Source organism: Aspergillus campestris, assembly GCF_002847485.1.
Source record: "Aspergillus campestris IBT 28561 chromosome Unknown P168scaffold_1, whole genome shotgun sequence".
Classification (NCBI taxonomy): Eukaryota; Fungi; Ascomycota; class Eurotiomycetes; order Eurotiales; family Aspergillaceae; genus Aspergillus; species Aspergillus campestris.
In genome coordinates, this window is record NW_020194336.1 from 1,441,658 (window position 1) to 1,464,303 (window position 22,646).

The following is a 22,646-nucleotide window of genomic DNA, read 5'->3' on the forward strand; positions in this document are numbered from 1 at the left end:
AGCTCTGGTGTACTTGCATGAAACCAACCTTGTTGAATCTGTGCGACTCGGTCCTGGTTGCTATGACCCCGTCTTCTCCCTCCCTTGCTTCTCCATGATTTTATTATTGTGCTGGTGACACGACCGCTGGACCATCGACGGTTACCGCGCCCAGATTCAATCCGTTCTTTCTCCGTCGGTCTTTCCCCGCGTCACTGGCCAATTGAGCATGGCAAGTCGGAGCGCAACACTAGCCCTATACGAAGTGGCATAATTGCCGAATACGGTCTCAACTACGGAGGATTTGTACGACAGGGGATTTGTTCTAGACGCGATCGGTCGCGGTTCGCAACAGTGAGTGCCGGACTGACTCTCCCCCGAAAACATCTGTCCGATGGCTGACATCTGTGAACGTGGTTACAGTGTCCGGACCCTCGTGGCCGCCAAAGTCTCCGCGAGAGGCCCTTCTGAGCTCCCCCAGCGGTCGCAAAAGGTACGAGGAAATGCAGCGCCGTCGCGAGACTCTGGGGTCGCCCTTGCGCAATTCAGCTACGACCCCCAATCTCCGGGACAAGGCGAGGCAACAACTTTTGAGTGACGGCGTGGGAAGCGGAGACGACGATGAGGAGGACGACGAGGAAACTCTCCAGCTCAAGCTGGCGGCCATCGAAGCGAAACTGAAGCTCAAGCGACTGCAGAAGGATCGCGACAGGCCAGGGACCCCCAGGTCGAGCGTGCCTGAGGATGGCAACGCGCTGTCCAGACCAGAGTCTGCCTTTAGCTTTTCCCGGGCATCACTCCGTTCACCACAGCGTTCTTCACGAACCGATATTTCCCGAGAAGCAGGCAGTCGGCGATCGCCAGATCCAGTCCAGGTGCCTTTGTCGCCGACGAGACGACCAGCCCCATCGGCAGATCCAGTGTCCCCGCGGAGGTATCTGCTTGGAATCGACAAAGGTCTGAGGGGCGGCGAGGTGTCTCTCAAGCGCCCGCCGGCCTCCAGACTGGGACCCCGGCCAGCAAGCACGACCGGCAACCGCGGCGATTTCGTGTCCCACTCGGGCAATATTTTGGCGTCCATGACCGCAGGTGCAGACGCAAATCGTCCAAAGAGCTTCAGCGAACGGATGGCCGAAGGGAGGAACGTGGAGAAGGCAGAGAGGGCCCGGAGAGATCGTGCGGAGCGAGTCCAGGCGAGCAGGAGCTCTGCCTTTCAGTTTGATAAAGCGGAAGTAGAAGGGTTCAAAGCAACGGCCCAGGCGAGGCCCGGCTCCCCTGTGCGGTCACCGACGAGACATCGACAGGCGGAGAGTTTCAGTCGCGACGATGTCCTGCGATCATACAACCAGATGAAACCCCCGTCGTTGAAAAGAAGTCACACCTCCCCGAGCATGCGGAAAGAAGACGAAGACACCAGGGAGCCGAGGACCTTTTTTCATCGACGAAGCAACAAGTCTGAGTCGGAAGCGCTACCGAGTCTTCCAAGCAGCTCGTCTGGGGAGTACGCCAATGGTAATGCAGTCGTCCCAGAGAAAGCACCGGACTCGTCGAAATTTGAACCATTCTCTGGGATACACCTTTCCAACCGCATCCTACCCCATTCTTTTCTCAACCGCACCCTCGCCGATAAAAAAGTCCTGAAGATCCCAGACCTTCTCCGTACTATCAAAGGACCCGCCTTCGAGCTCCCCGAGGAGATTGATACAGACTACGTCGTGTTTGGCATCGTCGCGTCGAAATCCGAACCCAAGGCAATCAAAGATAGGCGAAATAACTCAACCAAGGAGGCTGATCCTTTCGACGATGGGTTGAATAACACCAGCAGATATATGGTTATTACGCTCACTGATCTCAAATGGTCCATCGACTTGTTCCTTTTCGACACAGCTTTCCCGCGGTACTACCGGATCTCCGAGGGCATGCTCATTGCCATCCTAAACCCGACGATAATGCCACCTCCAAAACACAAACTGGATACAAACAAATTCAGCCTTAACATCTCTTCATCGGATGACAAACTCCTCGAGGTGGGAAACGCGCAAGATATCGGGTTCTGCAAGGCCGTCAGAAAGGACGGTAAAACGTGCAGGTCGTGGGTGGACGGCCGCAAGACAGAGTTCTGCGACTTCCATCTCGACCTCCAAGTCCGTCGTACCCAATCCCAACGCATGGGCGTCAACAGTGGCCCCGGCATGTTCGGCCCAGGCGGACGCTCCGGTGCGCGGACCGGCTTTTTCGATGACGGAGGCAATGCCGGAGGAGGAAAGAGAGGATGGTCAGGAGGCCGCGGGGGCTATAAGAACGGGCTGAAGCCCGAAGGCCCCCAATATGATCGCATGTCCCAGTCAACATACTACGTCGCACCAGCTCCCAAATTTCGCAACGGCGCCGGGCCGTCATACATGCAATCAGGCCAGTCCCCAGCCAGCCTTATCGACGCTGACCACGACGACCCGTTCATCGCCGCAGGCATGATGAGCCGGGGTCTCGAAAGCAAAGAGGAACGACGTCGCAAGAAACTCGCCGAGCAGAAGCGCGAACGCGAGATCACCCAGCGACTCGTGCAGTCCCGCGCAGGCGGCGTAGGCGCAGAATACCTCCGCGCCAAAAACGCCGAGAACATCTCATCATCAACCCCACGCTCGTCCCAGGAGAAGACCGACCCGTCGACCCAGGGCCAGGCAAACAAAGATCTACTGACAGGATTCCGCAAAGCTGGCACGGTGAAACTGAGTCCGTTGAAGCGCGCTCACGACGGCGACCGCCCGCATGGCAATAGCGGCGTCAAGAAGACCCGATTTATCACTTCCAAGGGCATCAAAGAGGCTGGGAGAGACAGTCTTGGTGGAGTGTCTGATGCGACTGTCACGAAGAATAATTATGATGATGATGACGATGACGACGGGTTGGACATTATCTGATACTCACTCTTGTTTCCTCTATTCATTGGGCGCGCTACTTGCCGTTGCCTTTTCATATCAATTATGCTCTTTTCCCCAATACGCACATACACATACATACCCTAGACGACGAAGTCAATGACCATGACGAAAAACCATGGGATAGAATTTGGATCAAAGATGATCATAGATTCAAGAAAAACAAAAGAGGAAAATCATTATCTCACTATTACTATCATTATGCTGTCATGACGAAGAACCATGTATCCTTTTTCCTTTTTCCTTTTCACACAGATATCGAAGCGCCACTTGTGGGAGTTAAATCACACTGTCCTTGAACCATCATTCCTTTGTCTTTGCTTTGCTCCTTTGTACTAGACAAGCGACCATCTGGGACCTCTTTTGCTTGTTTTCTTTTCTCTGGCTAGAGAGACCCGCCTCTATTGTACTCCCTGCAGTAGGTAGTGCGCGATAGATACATATCTACCTACCTAGATAGATAGCTGGACGACTCGAATGGCCTGTGATTTGTACTTTTAGCTGGGCTGGGAGTATCATTATAATAATCTTCATCGTCCATTTTAATATTTCTTACTTCTCTCTTCCCTTTTTCCTTTTTCTGTTGGACTGAGGGAATCTACTTTCGTATGTTGTTTTGCTCTGTTGATTATATATTTTGCCTAACTTGGTGCTTCACCCTACACGGTACATATAGTGTAACAAATGTAATAGCCTAGCAAGCAAGAGTGACAAGAACAGACAGATACAGATAAAAAAGAGATGACATCGCAATTTCGTGTGCATTGGTATCTAACTATTCCTAAGCTATTTGATAAAAGAATTAAAAAAGAAAAGAAGAAACGTATCAGCCTCTTACAGCCGTAGCGACAGCGAGAGCAGACAACAGAAAGGAAGAAGAAATAAAAAAGGAAAGAAAAAAGACAAGAAAGAGAGGAAAACTCCATCCGATGACAATGCCTGCTTTGAAGCTAGTTGAATGCCAGTACCCGTCCAATTTCCCATAATTTACCCATATCAACCGGCCCATAGCTGTTCGAATCTGCGGGTCAAAAGCCCGGAAGAAGACGAAGAAGAGGCTTGGGGTACGGTGAGTCTCACGCAAAGATAGATCGAACCATGTCAAACTCCAAGCGCACGCATCCATAAACTGGTACCAAAGAGGGTGAAAAGATTAACAGGAAAATGAAAGTAATGATGAAAGAAACACATGAAAAAAAATTCGTCCAGTCTTGGGAAATGTCGGGTCGTCCGTATGTGACAACGATGGAGAAAGAAAACAAAGATGCGCTCGCTGTTCAGAAATGTCTGCAGATAGAGAGCCGTAGGGACAGTCGATTATGATGCAGCATGAGCCCGGGTGCTCCTCGTCTTCTTGGCCGCTGGCCCGATGGGACTTCCTGAGGACTCGGCGGCATCCCGCTTCTTGGCCTTGGAAGCTGCCACGGCGGGTGTGGCCTTCTTCCGCAGCCAGCCGTCGAAGGGACTGCCACGCTTCTTCCCTGCCGTTGCGGTAGGCGTCTCGCCGCTTTCGAGAATGTCGCGTTTGCCCCGAGGACGTAGGGAACGGATCGTCGCGCCGGGAGATTCGGGGGTTTCAACGGCTGAGTCCATGGTCGGGGTCTCCGCACGCTGAGGCATGTCCACATCCGCCACATGATCACTGCTGTCTGCATTCTCGTTGTCGGTAGCCACGGCGTGGTCTTCGATATCCGTAGCCGCCTCTTCCTCGTGGTCGTCATGGGTTGCTGGTGGCATGCGATGTTTGGCCTTCCTCGGGAAGAGTACCCGCGGTTTGATCGACGAACGAGTCAGAGGGCGAATGTTAGCCACAACGGACGAATCAATGAGATCTGGGCGGGACGCTAGCAGGCCCAGATCGTCATCTTCTTCATCCTCTTCTTCGCTCTGGGGTTCTTCGTGGAACTTGCGGAAAGTCTTCTTGCCTCGGCTGCGGGGGACGTTAGTTCATGTATTGATGATGGGGAACAAGGTCCTGAGATGTTACTTACAAGACATAGACCATGCCATCCTCACGATCGATGGCTTCGTCGACCTCTTTGTCCCGCTTTCCACCATCTCTGCGCCTCGAAGAACGTGTAGTTGGCATGCTGGGTGCCGGCTTTTTGGAGAATAAGTTGTTTTCGCTCTGAGCGACTTCGGGGATCCGGTCGCGGGAATCGGTGTAGATCTGGATCTGACTGCCGCTAGGGCCGCTCTCTTCAAAACTGTCCAAGGAGAAGCCTGTGTGTTTCTTTGTTTTCTTGCGACCGGTGCTGGAACTGGGGGGAAAGAGGGAGCGGGCAGTGGTTCCAACGTCTCCAACTGGCTTTTTCCTGGGGGTCTTGGCTGGTGTGGGAAGCATTCCCTCAGTCATCGTCGCTGTGTGTGGGTGAAGCAGACGCTGTGAATGAAGAGAGTCTGAGCTGAAGGGGTCTGTGTCAAGGCCAGAGGGACCGCCCAGTGAATCGGGAATGGTGGAAGAGCCATCACGGGCCAGCCGCTTCTTCCTGGGAGAGGTCTGAGCAGATTTAGGGGGCGACAGAGTCTCTGGTTCAGCATCGCTTTGTTTCTTTCCAGCCTTGAATTTGGATTGCGCGTGGGACGGAAAACTAGGCGGGGGAGTCGTGTTTCTGTCTCGCGATGTCCGTTGGCTTGCTAATCTGGCTGAGTGTCGCGTCGAGTACGGCTCATACTGATCATATCCAGCACCGTGTCGTGGAGTTGGGGGGCATCGCAAGGTTGACGGCGAGGGCGGTGGTGGTGTGGTCGCCATGTTGAGTCGAGTATTGAACCCTTAATTTCAAAGATGCTGAATCCTTCACAATACCCAATATCTTGGATACAAATAAATCACTACTGTCTGACCTGAATCCTTCCAAAGCCTCCAGATCCAGGTGTTGTGGTTCGAGCAATCAGGCGAGCGCCGAGCCAAGGGAGAGCAGGAAACGCGCGTGTGCACCAATCCGACCGAAGGGCGCCTAATCAAGAAACAAAACTGATGAACAGAGTCAATAGATATCAAAGAAAAGTGGAATTCCAATCGAGCAGATAATCAAAGTCAATAAAACCGTTGAATGACAGGGAAGTGGAATGATGGAGATTAATTGAAGATGGGGATAGACGATAGTGGAGGAGAGGAAACACAAATGATGAGTTGGGCGGGCGATGAACAGCGGAATGCATAACCACGCTAAGCCTGCACTATTCACCAGCCACGCCAATAATGCCCGACGCTAAAAGCGAGGGGGCTGCTCCAATTATATAGTAGGAATCAGACCCACCTTGATGTTCCTTTGATTCATCCATCACTGTTCTTATCCACTCACACCACCAGATTCGACTCAATGCTAATTATATTCAACAACTAACTCTTATTGTCTGACACCTAATCCCTCCATCGTCATCAGGCTGATCAGTCCCCACCATTGGGTGATTATTAGCACGTGTCTGGGGTAGTTGTGACATTGTTTGTTTACTCTACTCTATCTCTCTCCATCCCACCAACCCCTCCCCGATAATTGCTATTGCCCCCCACCATGGCGTTTCGCAGTACTGCGGAGGAAATGGAGAGGCTCCAGCTCTCCGATGAAGACACAGAGGACCTCTGGGACTCACCTTCAAAACGTGGAGCCAAGAAACAGAATCGGACTCCCCCGGTCGAAGAAAGCACCACCCCCCCGCCCAAGACCTCCCGCGACTCGGGGACTCTTTTTGACCGTCAAGAAGCGCGCGAGGCCGCGCTCCAGAACGAGTTGCGGAGTGTTCGCCATATCAATGAAGTCATTGAGGGCCTTCTGGGCAGCTTGGATTGCGCCAAGGGTAACATGGATGTATGTCAATGCAGATCCACTCCCAATGGGCAATCAAATGCCAGATGAGCTCAAGTCCTTGCTAATTGTTATTTCGAATTAGACTGTTTCGCGTACCGTCGACTCTGCGTCGACATTACTCAATACATGGACCCGCATTCTATCACAAACCGAACATAATCAACGACTTATCCTCAACCCGAATTGGCAAGGCGCCGTCCAAGATGCAGCCGACATGGAGAGCGAGGAACTGGTTCGGCAGCAGGCCGCCGAAAGACGTGAACGAGAACTCCAACAACAAAGGGAAGCCGTGGCCCGCAGAGCGCAGGAAGAAGAAAGGAGACGGGCGCAAGGGTCGACTGCCCGTGGGACGCGTGGCACTACCCGGGGGAGGGTCCCAAGCACCTTGGGACGAACCCCAAGCGTGTCTTACAAAGCTCCCGGCGCATCAAGAACCACAACGTCGTCGACAACCCGAGGTAGTACGACGACGACACGACGACCTGTCAGTGGTATTGCCCGGGGATCTGGGGTTACGCGTGGTCGGGGCAGAGAGTAGGCGAGTGCGAACTGGACCCAGGTGGAGCTTTTTTACGTGTACAACTTTTACCGTTTGATGATGTTTTATATGAGACCAAATGAAGATCTAAGCATGATACCCAAGCGATGACTTCTACTTACCTTACTTCACTTTATTTTCCACTGCTTTTCCTTGCCAGTATAGCCAGCCATCGTATGATCGTAAACAACATACACGGTTTGGGCGAGTTGTTGACGGGCTGATAGTCAATGCCTGAGGCACCATAAAGACAACGCGATAACCGATAAGGAGCAGCTCACCGTTCCGCCTCCGCCTGCGACTTAAGCCTCCGCGCCAACTCCGCGTCAAATGCTGCATATTCGCTCTTCGTGCCACTTCCACTACGCGCAATGAACTTCGCCCCCTACCAGGACGAGTCGCCCGAGGTCGAGCGGGCGTTCTCGCCAACGCTGCCGGGCGCCAAGTCCCCCCCAACGTCCGCTCGCCTCGCGGATCACCCCCGGTCCCCGGTGTCGCATCGCCGGGCCACTTTGCGCCCCCGGGTCCCATCGCGACCAGCGGACTCGGAAACACGGGATTTGGGAACGACGTGGAGAGTGGGCGATGGAATATGGGGGCTTTTGAGACGAGTCTGCCTATCCGGATGGATTATGAAGCTATGCTGGCATATTTGCTTCTGCCTCCGGCGGGTGGGGTGTTTCTTTTGCTGGTTGAGCATAAGAGTGATTACGTGCGGTGTGTATAACCTTTTCTTTCTGAGGATGGAGGATGGAGATGTTGGAGCCGATTGCGATGTGGGATATTGTGCATCGTGCTAACTTGTAGCAGCTTCCACGCATGGCAGTCGAGTATGCTCTTTACGGCCATCTTTGTAAGTCCCGGCGCACATTCAGTCTGCATCGACCACTGCTAACTACAGCCAGATAATCCACCTGCTTTTCTCATGGTCGAGTTTCTTTTCCTGGCTCTTCTTCTTGTGCGATCTCGTCCTGATCGGCTTTTTGAGCATGCGCGCATACCGTGACGGTAAACCTCCCTAAATAATCAAGACACGTCACATCAGTAGTACTAACCAACTCCAGTTGATACGCTCGAGCACTTCGAGGTCCCGATTTTCGGCCGTCTAGCGAACAATTTTGTCGACGATGAGTAGTCTGAGACACTTCGATTTGAACCGCGTTGGAGATGTTGTCTTTGTGTGATAGCTGTGTACTACCAACAGTCTTTGCAGCCTTATGCTGCTCTTCTGGGTTTATACCTAAGGGATTGATGATACCTTTGTACAGTGATGGCTTTGTGTATGCTTTGGGATATTTCCGTTTTCCCCCTCCCTTGTACCTGACTGGGAGGTCTTCGATTGTCATTTTTATTTCTAAGCCAATGTACCTATGCGCCTGTTTTTGATTTCGGCCTGTGATATACCTTTGAATACTACTTGTGTGAATACATGCATGCTCTCAGTTACTGGGGACTAGTGCAGTAATCTATTATCAGTGATAGTGAATAACACAGGTGGCTATTGTATCAGACAAGCAATGCTCTGCCGATCATGACATAGAAATAGTCCACTTTTCATGACGCTCGGCATTATCCATACCTAGATAACGTATAAACTGATATCTCTATACTACTTGCTTCACTTCACTTATAACAAGCCACTGAGAGCGTGGGACATACTTCTAGCAAAAGACAAAAATGAAATTATTCTCCCCCTGATCCTCTCCATCAACAAGCAGAGCCTAGATACAGGCAACAAGCAACCACCCAGTTCCTCTGCCCTAAAACAGCAACACATTCATCCATCTTTTATTTGCTTTCATCAAATACCTTCCCTATTGTACTATCATCTGCTCCTCCTCCAAGTCTGGTGCCGTCTCGCTTTTCACTCTAAAAGGGAAAGTAATCGAGAAGGAAAACAAGAAAACCACAATGTGTCACATCCAGCGCGTAAGCCAACACCTGCAACCATATCAATGACCACGTCCTGCTAACCTGCAACGACAAAAAGAAAGACCAAAACGAGGCCAGAGCCCAAGCTACTCCAGCCTCAGCTCCAGCCCAGTCTCAGGCTCAGACCCAGCCCTCCACAGCAGCCAACTCATTCCTAGTCCTCACAGAGGAGAACCGCACGCCCCTCAACGACACCACCTCTTGCCCAGTCACACGCGCCAGCACTGACATACACGCTTTTTTCACGCCCGTGAAGATATCTCTGCCCATCAGGACCAAGAAGCCCGTGGGTGGGACGGAGGATCCAACAAAGAGCGAAGGGGGCCTTGCCACGGTGGGATTCGATCCTTGTAAGGGGCCGTATTGCGTGGGGGTGGATGTGCGTGGGCTGGCTTCGCCGGCGGGGTTCAAGTGTGTCGTTGGTGGGTGTGGGCGTGTGGATTGATTGTTCACTGGGTTTTGTTTCTGTGAACTGGATCTGAGGTGTTTTGGTAGGGTGGGGAGGTGATGTTGGTCTTTTTCCTTCACTGTCGCGAAAGGTTGAGGTACTGAGGTTGACTACGAGGCGGTGGGGGGGGGGGGGGGGGTTTGATTATCGTATTACTGGAGACTTCTGGATAGATAGTCTTCGTTGTTGAAGAGAATGATAGCAGGGGAGAAGACTATTTTGTCATTGAACGATTGCTGTAGAGGGAGTACTATCAAGGCAATAGAGCAGAACATAAACGGCAACCATAAGGGGACATTCTTAAAGGGTAATAAGACATGGCTTCATAAACATGGCTTGCAAAATCAAGGATCATGTGCAGCATAATAGATAAACCAATTCAGTCAAAACATCAAAGCAAAACGTAGGGGGTTGTTGAAGAATTAAAGGGGTGAAGTGGTGAGGCAGAACGCATGACTGGCTAGTGTGAAGGGATGTACATATTAAGAAGAAGTTGCAAAGTCAAAGGCATAAGGGGTATCAGCTTCATGGTCACCCCGCGAAGGGGATATATGAACGTAGCCGGTTGTCCATGAGGCGGGTGGGCGTTAAACTTAAATCAAATGATTTGCAAATAGTTGCTCGGCACCAGTCCAGGTCGGCTTCGAGCGGTCGTAATTTCAGCTTCCCACCAGCCGTCGTCCTGGAGTCGGATGACTGACAAAACCTCGCCCTTGGTGAAACCGAGCTCTTCGGGGATGGCCGCAGTATAGTTATACAAGGCTCGAGCTAAAATGACATGTCAGTAAATATATCTCTGTGTGAGACTGGGGAAAATCGGCATTTCTTACCAAAGTGTAAAATGGGACGACCATCCCGACTGAATTGCTGGCCAGGGTCGGCAACAGCCATACTTCTGCTCTTGGACTGGCTTCTCTGGCTTCCACTATCGCCATAGTACGATGCTGGGCGGCCATCCCTTGGTGAGCTATAGCTGTCGTAGCCACTTGCATACGGGTCAGCCGGACCTGAAAGCTGGAGCTCCATGCCACCCGAGCTCGACGGGCGTGTCTGCTGCCTGAACTGTGGTTGAGGTGAAACGGCTCGTGGCATGGCGCTTGAGGATGGTCGGTTCGAGTAACGAGGCGAGTAGGGGGCATCGTTGGGCCGCTGTGGTGGCGTGGAGACGGTCGGGGAATGCTGGCTGTAACGACTTTTCACACTGCTGGATTGATAATGGCTGGGACTGGGGCTGGGGCCTCGACTAGGGCCTCGACTGTGCTGGCTCATGCGAGTGTCCACACGGGGGGCAACTTGGGGGCTGGCACTTCGTCGCGGGGCAGGGGATTTGGCACGAGGAGCCTCTTGGGAGTGCACACTGGTTCTGCTAGCCATACTCGGAGAGTTTCCGGTTCCTCTGAACATATTCTGGGTCTGTCCAGTGTATTTCTGTGTCGTCTTGTGCATCTGCGCCGATGTAAAAGCGGGCTGTGGCGCACCAAGCCGTTTCACTGGCGGTTCGTTGTATGCCGGGGGTGGGGTAGCAATAGATGCATTGGCATTGGTGGTGGCATTGTTAGAGGAGGAGGCGGTGTTGCCATAATTGGACCCAGGACCTGGGGGCGCTGGACTAGCAATTCCGTGGTACCTATCGGCAGATACTCGACTGGCAGACTGCTTTCCGCCCCCTTTCAAGTCAGCAAGGGCACGCGCAATTGGGTCGAGATCGTCTCCTTTTCCGTCCTTCGCCTGCGAGACCTTCTTAGGAGAACTCCCGTCAGGAGAAGCAACGTCAAACACATTATTTCCGACGTTCAGCTGGAAATTTGCTCTTGGATCGACAGGCTCTGGACTACCAGACAAACGATTGTTTGGAGCAATAGATATAGGACGCTGAGCTTGTTTGGGTTGCGGTGCTTTGATCGGACTGGTCTGCTTGGACGACGAGTCCCAGGTGTTGCGAGAGGAAGAACCAGAATTACGGTCCTTGTCATGTCGACTCTTGCGTCGGAAGGGGCTGTTGCTAAAGAACGTGCTCCGTTTCTTCTGGACCTGCGTGTCTTGTGCAGATCCTCGAAGAGCAGCACTATTAGTGGGTTTGGTTGGAGATTGCCTCGCACTGGTAGGCTCTTGGCTAGACACAGATGTAGGGTTAGACACCTCACTCTGCGAGTCTCGACTGGTAGGCCTGTATGCACTGTTCGTGCCCGAGCTGCGCTCAGAGGGAGGTCCCGTTCGGCAGAACATAGTCATTCCATCAGTCGGGTACGCATTGTGGGGCACTGCCGAAATTTCCCCATGCTGATTTGGGTCATAGTTCGGTGGAGGGTGGCCACCTCGGCGTAGGTCCAGCGGTGCAGGTTGCTGCATCGCAGACTGCTGCACCGTAGGCTCTGTCCTCGCAGGATGTTGCCTCACAGGTTGCTGCATTATAGGTTGTTGTCTCGCAGGCTGCTGCATTGTGGGTTGTTGCACTGTAGGTTGCTGCATTGCAGGCTGCTGCATTGGAGCTTGTTGAATTGCAGGCGGTTGCCCAGGGGGCTGTTGCATGGCAGTCGGCTCCCTATCCAGAGTATTCTTCGGCGATTCAGGGTTATTAACCACCGCTGGATCAGGCTGGGGATCATGATGTGATTCGTAGGTCGATGGCTGCGGAGAAGAACTGCGGAAAGCCGGGTTGATCGTACGCTGGAACTGAGCCACGGAGTAGCCGTCCTCCTCGGATGCTTCTGAGCTCGTGTCATTCACATCCCCACGGCAGAAATTGATGAACCTCGGGGGGTCGGGGATGTCCTGTCCGGTTCCCCTTTCCTTGATGAAATACATAATGTCTTTCTCTACCTCACAGTTCTCTAATGAGAGCCGAATTTTCTCGCAGGACTGACGAGTGGTCAGCAACAAGATTATTGTGGTGGCAGATTGGAAACTTACGGCATCATCACTGACGCAGACCGTTGATGCGATGTTGGCATATGTCCAAAGGCTACTCTTAGTGAAGTCAATTCTCTCTTCCTCCAAGTCTTGGAATTTCTGATTTCCGTTAGCATTTGAGGTGCTCGCCAATATACCACCGATAGGCCAGAACTCACGTCGCACGCAGCTTTCCATTCCTTATTCCAACGAGTAGTGGTTTCTTCGAGAATTTTGACAGCGGCCTCGTATTCGTTGCTGCTAGAGGCAAGTTGTATCTGGGTCTTTTCGAGCTTTGCTTTGTTTTTGCGCTCCTCATGGCCCATAACCATATGCCCCTGTGCCAGATAGCCTTTGATTCTCAAACAATCCTGTTCGAATCGATCCCTTGTCTGGATTTTGTGAGAATGGCTTCTCTCCGAGTGAGTATCAATTCGCCTTACCTTATTCACCACCTGGGTCTGCTGCACCTTATTCTTGTGCAGACGCTCGATTCCATTCTGTATGATTTTCCTTCTCTCTTTCGAACCTCCGGCAAATGCAACCAATGGCTCTTCTAGCTCCCTCCTCATTTGCCCAGCAATGGCTGCATGAGCTTTGGCAATGCCCTCCGTCTCGCCACGGACTGTGTCGAATGAAGAACGCAGCGAGCCCGTTTCGTTTGCCCCAAGAGATTTCCGACATAGGGCCATGAGCTTTCGGGCATATTCATCTTCAATGGCAGCTCGGACTATATATCAGTTAGATATGTATGTCAGTGGTAACCACTAGTGTTCATGATAGCGACGCACTGTTGTAGAAAGTCTTCAACTCGTCGCACGAGGACTTCGCACAATGCATCCGCTCCAGCATGGGCAAATAGCCAGCGTCATCTTTACCCCAGAAGTTGTTGGCAACTAAGTTGGCAGAGTTAGTTATTCTGTGCAGCTCATGCAATAAATTTCCGGAGAATAGCACGTACAGGACATGGAGACCGTGGGTCCCTCCGCCACCGTTCCCGGCATTTTGTAGGTTATATGCTGAAGGTTGTTATGAGCTTCGGCCAGCCTTTGCTCATATGATTACGATATAGACTGATGGAAGGAAGAACGAAAGAACAATGAATGCAGTGAGATCTGCTCAAAAATGATTAACATAAGAAGAAGTTTGAGACTTCCTGATGATAAGCTGTAGAACAAGGAGCCAATACTCCAATATGTCCCACGCAGTTAAGACAAAACCCTCGAGTTGCAAACAAGAAAAGTAAATAAGATAAGTCAAAAGAGCAGGAAGATCGCTCAAGATGAATGGATCTGGGTGGAGTAGCCAGTCCAAGGTAAGCTTGGATCTGGAATGAACAGGTCGTTGATGTTTACCGCGGCGCGTTTCTCGGGGCAACGGTAGGCGCATCACCGATGCCAAGTCATGCCGCCCCCCATCCCCAAACACGACAGCTGGACTCGTGCCCTGGATCTGCGTGGCCAGTCTCGTTGTGCAATTACCCGTCTAGTTTTTGTCCTTTCCTGGAGACTATGATCTGTAAACTAGCGCTGGACGGTCCCCCACTTCGATTCGAGCGCTTCAAAACCAGTTCATACCAGATTGGACCCTGTTATATTGTTTCTCACGTAGTCTGCAATCACAATGATATCATCCACTGCCCTTCTCTTTTCTCCTTGAAACCACTTCTTTATTCCAAGATTATGCATGGATTGAGAGGTGTTTTTTGTGGATTATCTTGGAACGAACAACTATGTTGAGATATCGATGGCCCATGGGAGGATGTCGTCGCTGTTGGCGCAAAAGACCTACTAATGAGCGCAATTGCATCCACGAGGTCAACTGCAACTACAGGAGTCAAGACAATACCCTGGATATGTCTTAACTCCCTTACTGGTCGGTCTGAATCATCCTAGCGACAACATGGGATGAATTCCAGGCAGTCTTCCCCTCGAGTAAACCATCAGATGGGCAGTTGACTAATACATTATATAATCACCATCCCGGTCGAATGTATCACGTGATACTGCCCGAAGCAGCCCGTCAAAGGCAAAAGGAAAAAGCCGGGACCGATTCATGTACTGGTAATTATGCCGTTTGTGTGGAAGGCCTAGAATCGGTTGGTTGTAATATAGACCTTTTTGCCAAAAGTATATTGTAGCCGCATGATTTTAACATCCTTAAGATATATGTTTCCTGGAGTAAGTTATAAGCCCTAAAGTAGAGGAAAGAGAGAGCTGTGGACGAAGGTAGCTAGTGTAGTTGCTACCTCAGGCACCCAGGCTCCACCTAACCCGTCCACTACTAACTCTCCCTCAACTTCGCTTTCACACTTCCCATCCTGTGCCACGAAGCAATACTCGTTTTCATTGTCATCCATCCCTCGCTCTGCCACCGCAAAGCCCATCATTTTTCCGAATTAAATCAATTCAACTGTCTTATTGAGGTTTTGATTTTGGTTTACAGTCGTCACAGAAAAAAAATTTGTCGCTCGCCTTCAGATCAAATGATCGCGTCTCCTAGATGACCTTCCCTCCCCCTCCTCCTTCCTCCCAATCGTCGATTGCTTCTGGCACCGATAAATCTTCTTCGACCAGACCTGGAAGGTCACAGCAATCAGCTTGGGGTTCGTCCGCGTCCCAGTCGAGCGTCCGCCGTGGGTTGACTCCGCTTGCGACCAACAACCTCGCGTCATCGTCCATCCTTTCTTCGCGAGGGCCACCCCAGTCCAGTAGTCCTGGTCCCGGTGGCTCGACGGCATCTCCTTTGACCTCGTCCTTCTCTGCCGTTCTGAGTTCCGCACGGAGTCACCCCGCCGGCCGGAACGCACCCTCGCCAGCCTCCACACCGTCGCCTTTCACCTCCTTCCAATCTGGCTCGCAACAGCATCAGCAGCAATCCAGCCAATCTCTCTCTTCCCCCAAGTTTCGTTCCCATACCCCATCGGCAGGGTCACATCTGGCTTCCGCAGCGAGTTCAGCGGGCGGTGGAGGCACCGGGGGAGGCGGAGGTGGGACGGGATCTTCCAGAGGCGCCACCTTTTCTCCGTTACTATCAACCGTGAATTCGCCCACGGGCTTTCCTTCCGACAAGCCGGGCTCTGCAGCCTCTGGCGCTGCAGCTCACGCAAGCCAGTCATCTTTGACAAAGATATCGATCGCTCAGGTCTTCCTTCTTCTGGACTCAATCACCGAGAAAGAGGGGCGAGAAAAGTGGGAGACAAAAGCCGCTCAGATTCACAAGGTAGGGCCATCGCTCTGCTCCCCTTTCTTCCTGACTCTTACCACGGCGATCCTTCTAACATCTTGCAGCTGGTCGAGTCCAACGGCATGGAAGTGTTTTCCAAGTATTTCCGACGCCTCTTAACGGGCAATGCCCCGCAGATTTTCCCAGGAGTCAACAAGTCAGTTGAAAATGCCGGAAACTACCCTCTCCTAGTCCAGGAGATACAAAAGGTGCCTCAGGATATAGAACAGTCCCAGAAGATTGCTGAGACTGTTGATACCTCGGAGGGCGACATTTTCCGCGATTTCGATCTGTCGACGTTCTTGGACCACTTCAAGTTGGATCCTTTGGTGAAAGTTGCTCTTGCGTTAGCCTTTAAGACCGCTAATAAATCGGATTTGCGTGCAAAAGGTGAGCAGCTCTTCGACAGGTTATTCTCGATCAACTTTGTTTCCTGACGGATTTTGTTTCCACAGCCGATGCGATCTTGTCGAACTCAACCACCCCATTCCTACAAAGCCTGGCACACCCGTCGGATGTAGCCAAGGATTTCAAGGATTCCTTCATCGCATTCACGATCGAGCGTTTCATCCTTTATCCCCCTCGCAATTTCAGCGACGAAGTGAAAGCTAAGCTGGTGTATGCGGCTAATGTACGCTACCAAAAACTGGGAGTAGACGTACCGTTCGAAATCGCGGCGGCATTGCAGATGTTTAATTTTCTCAGTCCGAGATACACGCTCGTCCGCCAGCTCCACTCCAGAGGGCCAAAAGCAACGTCGAGTGTCGACGCCGTGAACGATGCTATCAATGCGTCCGGCTCTGAATGCTGGGGGGAGGAACATATAGCCAGTGCATTACTGTTCCTGATACTCTCTCAGTACTCGCAAGATTTCTCCCTGGAGACCTTCCTGGAGGCTGTCCAGTCGCACTATGGCGACGGCCGCATTAGCTGGCCGCTTGTTTTCAGGAACTTTGATCGCGAGGGTCTGAGGCTGGATGCCAAGCAGTTCCTCAAATTGTACACTGCCTTGGCAACTGTTGCGGCAGGAGACTCCAGCCTAGACATTCAGAAACTTTGGGGTGGTGATTGGGAGCATCGTGACACCCAGCTGTCTTTCTTGACCGCTTTCATCGTCTCCCGGACAGATGTGTCGCAGATCCCTAATCTTCGAGCTACATTCCCGTCAGATTTCTTCGCAGACGGTCCAGAACTCGTGCGTCTACAAGGGGAGCGCGCGTTGAAATCCCCTCTTCGGTCTCTGGATGCCATGAGAGCTATATTCGACTTGGCGCTGTTCTCACAGGCTGCATGGGCTGCGACTGAGAGTCAGCTGCTCATCAAGGCAGTCGTTCAATTTGATCTTCCGGTCTTCTTGTGCTCGGCGCTGGCCCTTCCTCAACCATGGACTAGTGTGCAGCAGAGTTTTGTGCTCCGGACGCTTATTGTCTTCATCTTGAAGCAAGAGGAGGGCTATCAGCTCGCTCTTCATGGGGCGTGGCACCAAGACCGGCAGTGGGTTGCGGAGCAACTTTTCACCATGTTCACCCAGGATCCGACTTCGACGGCCGCTATATACGAGCATGCGGTGGAATACAACTGGCTCGATTACCTTCTCGGCTATACGAACGGCCTCGCAATGGACTTAGCTTGCTTCGCACATCGTAAAGGGACGTTTGACTTGGAGCAATGGGTCCGCAACGCCGCCCAGAAGGGACCCATGGACATGGGAAGCTTATTGTCCAGGTTCCTGAGGATCAAAGCGGAAGACGAGCTTCATGTTCAGAGAAAAGAACAGTCTGCCCCACAGATGGTTAGCCTCTCGGTGAAGACAGTATATACTCTGCTGTCGGTACTGGAGGAATACGTCGGCGACCGTGAAAACCTTACCCCAGTGCAGCGCATCTGCATCCAAACGTACCCTCGATTGATCAACTATGGGGAAGGCTTCGACGACATTATCGATGCCAACGGCGAAAATGGGAACACCCTGCCTGAAGCTGTCGACAGGCGGATGCAGGAGCTTTTCGGCCAGATGTATCACAATGAGTTGTCTTTGCGAGAAATTCTCCAGCTGATGAGGCAATATAAAACCTCACGCGAACCTTTTGAACAAGATCTGTTTGCGTGCATGGTCCACGGCCTCATCGACGAATACCATTGCTACAACGAATATCCCTTGGAAGCTTTGACAAGAACAGCCGTCATGTTCGGTGGAATCATCAACTTCCGCCTTGTCGATGGTATTACGCTGAAGGTTGGTTTGGGCATGATTCTAGAAGCTGTTCGAGAACACGAAGTACACAATCCGATGTACAACTTTGGCGTGGAAGCCATTGAACAGCTGATTGATCGTCTGCCCGAGTGGGCAGGGTTTTGTCATCTTCTCCTCCAAATCCCGAGCCTCCAAGGTACACCCATCTTTCAACGAGCCGAAGAAGTCCTTCGCGATCAAGGAACTCAAGTGGGAGATTCCGAGATGGGCCGCGTTGACAATGTGACCGTGCCCAATGGAAACGTCGGCGAAGTTACTACGTCAGACGGCTCCAGCCGCAAGTTTATCTCTATCCATGTCGACCCTCCTCTTCGCCCCGATATCTACCACGAGCCGGACGAGGATGTGCAGGACAAGATTCTGTTTGTGCTCAACAATGTGTCGGAACAGAACATAGAGGAGAAGCTACGTGACCTGACAGATGTTCTGCGGGACCAGCATCATCAGTGGTTCGCGTCGTACCTGGTTGAAGAGAGGGCCAAGCTCCAGCCGAATTTCCAGCAGCTGTATCTCGACCTTCTGGACCGCATCAATGATAGGATTCTGTGGGCTGAAGTCCTCAGAGAGACCTATGTCAGCGTCGCCAAGTTGATGAACTCGGAGGCGACACTAAATTCCTCGACTGATCGGGGTCATTTGAAAAACCTTGGGTTGTGGCTTGGATCCTTAACAATAGCGAAGGACAAGCCGATCAAACACAAAGATGTCTACTTCAAGGGACTTCTCTTGGAGGGATTCGACAGCCAACGCTTGACGATCGTGATCCCATTCACATGTAAAGTGTTGGTCCAGGCTACCAAGTCTACTGTCTTCACCCCTCCGAATCCTTGGTTGATGGACATAATTTCCCTGTTAATGGAGCTTTATCACTTTGCGGAACTGAAGCTCAACCTAAAATTTGAGATCGAAGTTTTGTGCAAAGACTTGGATCTTGATCACAAGACCATCGAACCTTCTGTCATCATCAGAGATCGCTCGGCACACATCGAGGATGCATTGTCAACCGCCAATATTCCTGAGGGCTTAGAGGCGTTCGAGGACATGGCCCTGACTAATATCAACCAAGGCATTCGTCACGAAAGATTGTCACCGGCTGCTATCATGTCGACTCTTCCCAGCTTAGACAAGATCCTTGTCTTGCCGTCATCTGCGAGCACCATGGGTGATGCGAATGTCCTCCGCCAGATCGTCCACAGTGCTGTGGAGCGTGCCATCGCGGAGATTATTACCCCCGTTGTGGAACGTTCCGTCACGATCGCCTCAATCTCGACCGTTCAGTTGGTGTCTAAGGACTTCGCCATGGAACCCGACGAGGAGAAGGTTCGGCATGCGGCTGGCATCATGGTGCGACAGCTTGCAGGCAGTCTTGCTCTTGTCACTTGCAAGGAGCCTCTGAAAGTCAGCATGACAAACTACATTCGAATGATCCAGCAGGAATTTTCGGAACAGCCTATGCCTGAAGGCCTGATTCTCATGTGCGTCAATGACAACCTTGATGCCGCTTGCGGCATCGTTGAGAAGGCAGCGGAAGAAAAATCCCTTCCCGAGATTGAAAAGGTCATTGAGCCCCAGCTAGAATCTCGCCGCCGCCATCGTGTGGCCCGGCCTAATGAACCGTTCATTGACCCGTCCATGAGCCGGTGGGGACTCTTCATCCCAGAGCCCTACCGCCAGGCTCCTGGCGGTCTCAACAAGGAGCAGCTGGCCATTTACGAAGAGTTTGCCCGCCAGTCTCGGGGCCCCGGAGCGGCACACATCCAAAATGTCTCCACCGACAATGGCCGACAACTTCCAGACGTTCTTCAAGAATCGTTCCCTGCCATTCCGAATCTCTCTACTCCCGCAGAGCAGCCAGCTGTGCCGCACAGGACACCACAACCGCAGCAAGAGGCTCCTCTCCAGCAGTCGGGGCTTGTCAGTGCGCAGTCTCAACTCAATGGTCTCTTTGAGGCCCAAACACCACGGGAGAAGGCAGAAAGCATTGTCTCTGAACTCCTACAAACGGCACGGGGCGCTTCCGAGGAGCGGGTCAAGGATCTCGCCATAGATAGCCCAGTACTATTGGAGTACAATCGGGCACTACGCAACATCCTGAGCGCGCCAAATGGCGAAGAATTGGCTAGACTGACTTGCTACAGCGTGTGTCAAGCCCTTTTTTCACAGAGTCTCGGCGCGTTGGAAATCCAAGTCCTTGTGCATCTGATCGCCAAGTTGTGCGACTTGTCTACTATCATCGCCCGGTACACTTGGACCATGCTCTCTGAAGTTGACGATGAGCATATGTTCAACGTTCCAGTTACTGTTTCCCTGATAGACTCTGGCCTTCTGGATATCCGCCGTGTGGATATGGTACTCACAAGGTTAATCCTCCAGAAGAACGCCGGTGCTTTGGAAGTCCTTGCTAGTTTGATGGACCGTGTCTTGTTCAACGACGAGCCATCTGCTTTAAGGTCGGACTTCTCTGGGAGCCTCGAAGCCATGAGCCAATGGCTTTCCGAAGAACCAGCTCTCTCGCCTGCCAATGACATAATCCGCAAGCTACGAGAATCCGGAGTTCCTGAAGTGGTCAACGCTCTCCTCAGTGATAAGGCCAAGTCCAAGCGGGACCAGATGGAATACATCTTCAGCGAGTGGATTGGAATATACAAAGCTCCCAGTGCTTCTGAGCGCACTTATTATTCTTTCCTCAAAGATTTGCATCAGAGGCATGTTATGGACAACCAGGAGGATTCCGCTCTATTCTTCCGTCTCAGCATCGACATTTCAGTCTTGTGGTTTGAGCAGAGCCCGAGTGGCAGTCTCGATGAGGCGTTCCTTCACGTTGATGCCCTCGCCAAGCTAGTCATCCTGCTGGTCAAATTCCAGACTGAGAGCACGGAATCAGCGAAGACCAACAAGTCTGAATATTTCAATTCTATCCTCTCACTGCTGGTTCTTGTTCTGAACCATCATCATACTATGAGGGGAGAGGCTTTCAACCAGCGTGTCTTCTTCAGGCTATTCTCTAGCATCCTCTGCGAATACTCGCTCAACGGCCTCCAAAACAGCGAGCAGCACCAGGCGATGATGTTCGCCCTGGCCAGCAAGTTCTTGTCTCTCCAGCCCAAGTATTGTCCTGCCTTCGTGTATGGGTGGCTTTCTTTGGTCTCTCATCGATTTTTCATGTCGGGGATGCTGAATATGCCCGACCGGGCGGGCTGGAGTCCGTACTGTGAGCTGATGCAAGCTCTTCTTGCATATATTGGGGAACAACTCAAGCCGGCAACCATTTCTTACGTCGTCAAGGATCTCTACAAGGGTGTGCTGCGCATCTTATTGATTTTACATCACGATTTCCCGGAATTTGTGGCGGAAAATCACTTTCAGTTCTGCAACATGATCCCTGCTCACTGCGCCCAACTGCGGAACCTCGTCCTTAGTGCTTACCCGTCATCGTTCCACAAGCTTCCTGACCCGTTCAGAGAGGGCCTGAAAGTCGAGCGTCTGGAGGAAATGCGGGAAGCTCCACGAATTGCGGGCGACACCGCTGTTCCCTTGCAACGCGCCAATATCAAGAATGCTGTCGATGCTTCTTTGCAAAGCAACGGCGCATCCGAGGCAAACCTCCAGCTCATTTGCGATGCTGTGTACAATCCCGTAGAGAAGGAGACTGGTCTTTTCTACACACCCATCAATGTCAATGTTGTGCTGCTTAATGCCCTTGTCCTCTACATTGGCCAAGGCGCTGTCTCCAGCGCATCCAAGGGCAACACTCGCGCAGCTTTCGACAACTCTCCCCACTCGGCCCTGCTAGAGCGACTGGCCAAGGCATTCCGACCTGAGGCGCGTTACTATTTGCTGAGTGCGATGGCAAATCAGCTGCGCTACCCCAACAGCCACACCTACTTCTTCAGCTTTGCCATTCTGCGCTTGTTCGGTGCCGATTACTCTGAGCACGACGAGTCTGACATCAGGCAGCAAATCATTCGCGTGCTGCTGGAGCGACTCATTGTCCATCGTCCTCACCCATGGGGATTGATCATTACCCTGCAAGAACTCCTCCAGAACCGGAGCTACACCTTCTTCCATCTTCCTTTTATCCAGGCTGCGCCTGAGGTGAGTCACCTAGTAAACCGGTCCTCGAAGCTCTACTAACATCTCCCAGATCGGCCGTCTATTCGATGCTCTCCTGCAGCATATTCAGCAGCAGAGTCCTAGGGCATTGTCTTAGGGCATCAAGGCCCATCCTTTCCGTATTCTCTCCTCTCGATATGAATTCTTCGATCATGCCATGACGTATTGCATTTGGCAAAGGTGGATTCTCTCACGGTGTTTTTGTGGAAACCGTTTATGACATGTAGCACCAAAAATATGGGGCTTTGCTGGGGTGTACGATTTGAAAATGCTTTGTTTTCCTTTTTTCTTTATTTTATTGTCCTTCGATTTTCTATGTTACCTTGGTTTGTGCGAAGTTCTGCTTTATTATCATTAGTTCTTTCTTGGTTGGGTTTCTGGGACGGACATGCATATTAGGGCATATGTCATCACGGCTTTTCAAGATGCATTAAACCTATATCCTTTTCCTCATTTTTACCATAGTTGGGTGCTTTCGCTCCTGTATTTACAATGGGGCATCTCTAGAGTAGATATA

The 22,646-nt window shown here is 51.8% G+C and overlaps 6 protein-coding genes across 6 annotated transcripts; 3 read left to right on the forward strand and 3 right to left on the reverse strand.

The window, feature by feature from the left end:
* Window positions 1–93: 93 nt before the first annotated feature.
* P168DRAFT_262395 (Mcm10/DnaG-type zinc finger protein) lies at window positions 94–2,900 on the forward strand (the record flags this gene model as incomplete). Its single annotated transcript, XM_024834743.1, has 2 exons — window positions 94–333; window positions 403–2,900. Coding segments are annotated over exons 1-2 (2,499 nt in total). The 5' UTR covers window positions 94–332.
* Window positions 2,901–3,660: 760 nt separating this feature from the next.
* Window positions 3,661–4,139, reverse strand: P168DRAFT_10993 (uncharacterized protein). Its single transcript, XM_024832549.1, has one exon. It carries the CDS (start codon window positions 4,042–4,044, stop codon window positions 3,745–3,747), a length of 300 nt encoding a protein of 99 aa, XP_024696784.1. The 5' UTR covers window positions 4,045–4,139; the 3' UTR covers window positions 3,661–3,744.
* A 96-nt stretch (window positions 4,140–4,235) lies between these two features.
* On the reverse strand, window positions 4,236–5,673 carry P168DRAFT_229270 (uncharacterized protein; the record flags this gene model as incomplete). Its single annotated transcript, XM_024833178.1, has 2 exons — window positions 4,236–4,848; window positions 4,910–5,673. 2 exons carry the CDS (start codon window positions 5,671–5,673, stop codon window positions 4,236–4,238), a joined length of 1,377 nt encoding a protein of 458 aa, XP_024696785.1.
* A 549-nt stretch (window positions 5,674–6,222) lies between these two features.
* Window positions 6,223–8,668, forward strand: P168DRAFT_300945 (uncharacterized protein). The gene is made up of 6 exons (XM_024838485.1): window positions 6,223–6,730; window positions 6,813–7,264; window positions 7,545–7,985; window positions 8,079–8,121; window positions 8,174–8,276; window positions 8,333–8,668. The coding sequence occupies exons 1-6, from the start codon at window positions 6,437–6,439 to the stop codon at window positions 8,401–8,403; spliced, it is 1,404 nt and encodes a 467-aa protein (XP_024696786.1). The 5' UTR covers window positions 6,223–6,436; the 3' UTR covers window positions 8,404–8,668.
* Window positions 8,669–9,854: 1,186 nt separating this feature from the next.
* On the reverse strand, window positions 9,855–13,736 carry P168DRAFT_331513 (formin-binding protein HOF1). Its single transcript, XM_024841646.1, has 7 exons — window positions 13,499–13,736; window positions 13,329–13,433; window positions 12,981–13,267; window positions 12,717–12,929; window positions 12,559–12,657; window positions 10,479–12,507; window positions 9,855–10,416 (listed from the first exon to the last, which is right to left on the reverse strand). The coding sequence occupies exons 1-7, from the start codon at window positions 13,539–13,541 to the stop codon at window positions 10,247–10,249; spliced, it is 2,946 nt and encodes a 981-aa protein (XP_024696787.1). The 5' UTR covers window positions 13,542–13,736; the 3' UTR covers window positions 9,855–10,246.
* Window positions 13,737–14,884: 1,148 nt separating this feature from the next.
* Window positions 14,885–22,594, forward strand: P168DRAFT_262402 (CCR4-NOT core subunit CDC39). The gene is made up of 4 exons (XM_024834744.1): window positions 14,885–15,759; window positions 15,828–16,152; window positions 16,218–22,111; window positions 22,161–22,594. The coding sequence occupies exons 1-4, from the start codon at window positions 15,040–15,042 to the stop codon at window positions 22,224–22,226; spliced, it is 7,005 nt and encodes a 2,334-aa protein (XP_024696788.1). The 5' UTR covers window positions 14,885–15,039; the 3' UTR covers window positions 22,227–22,594.
* Window positions 22,595–22,646: the final 52 nt, after the last annotated feature.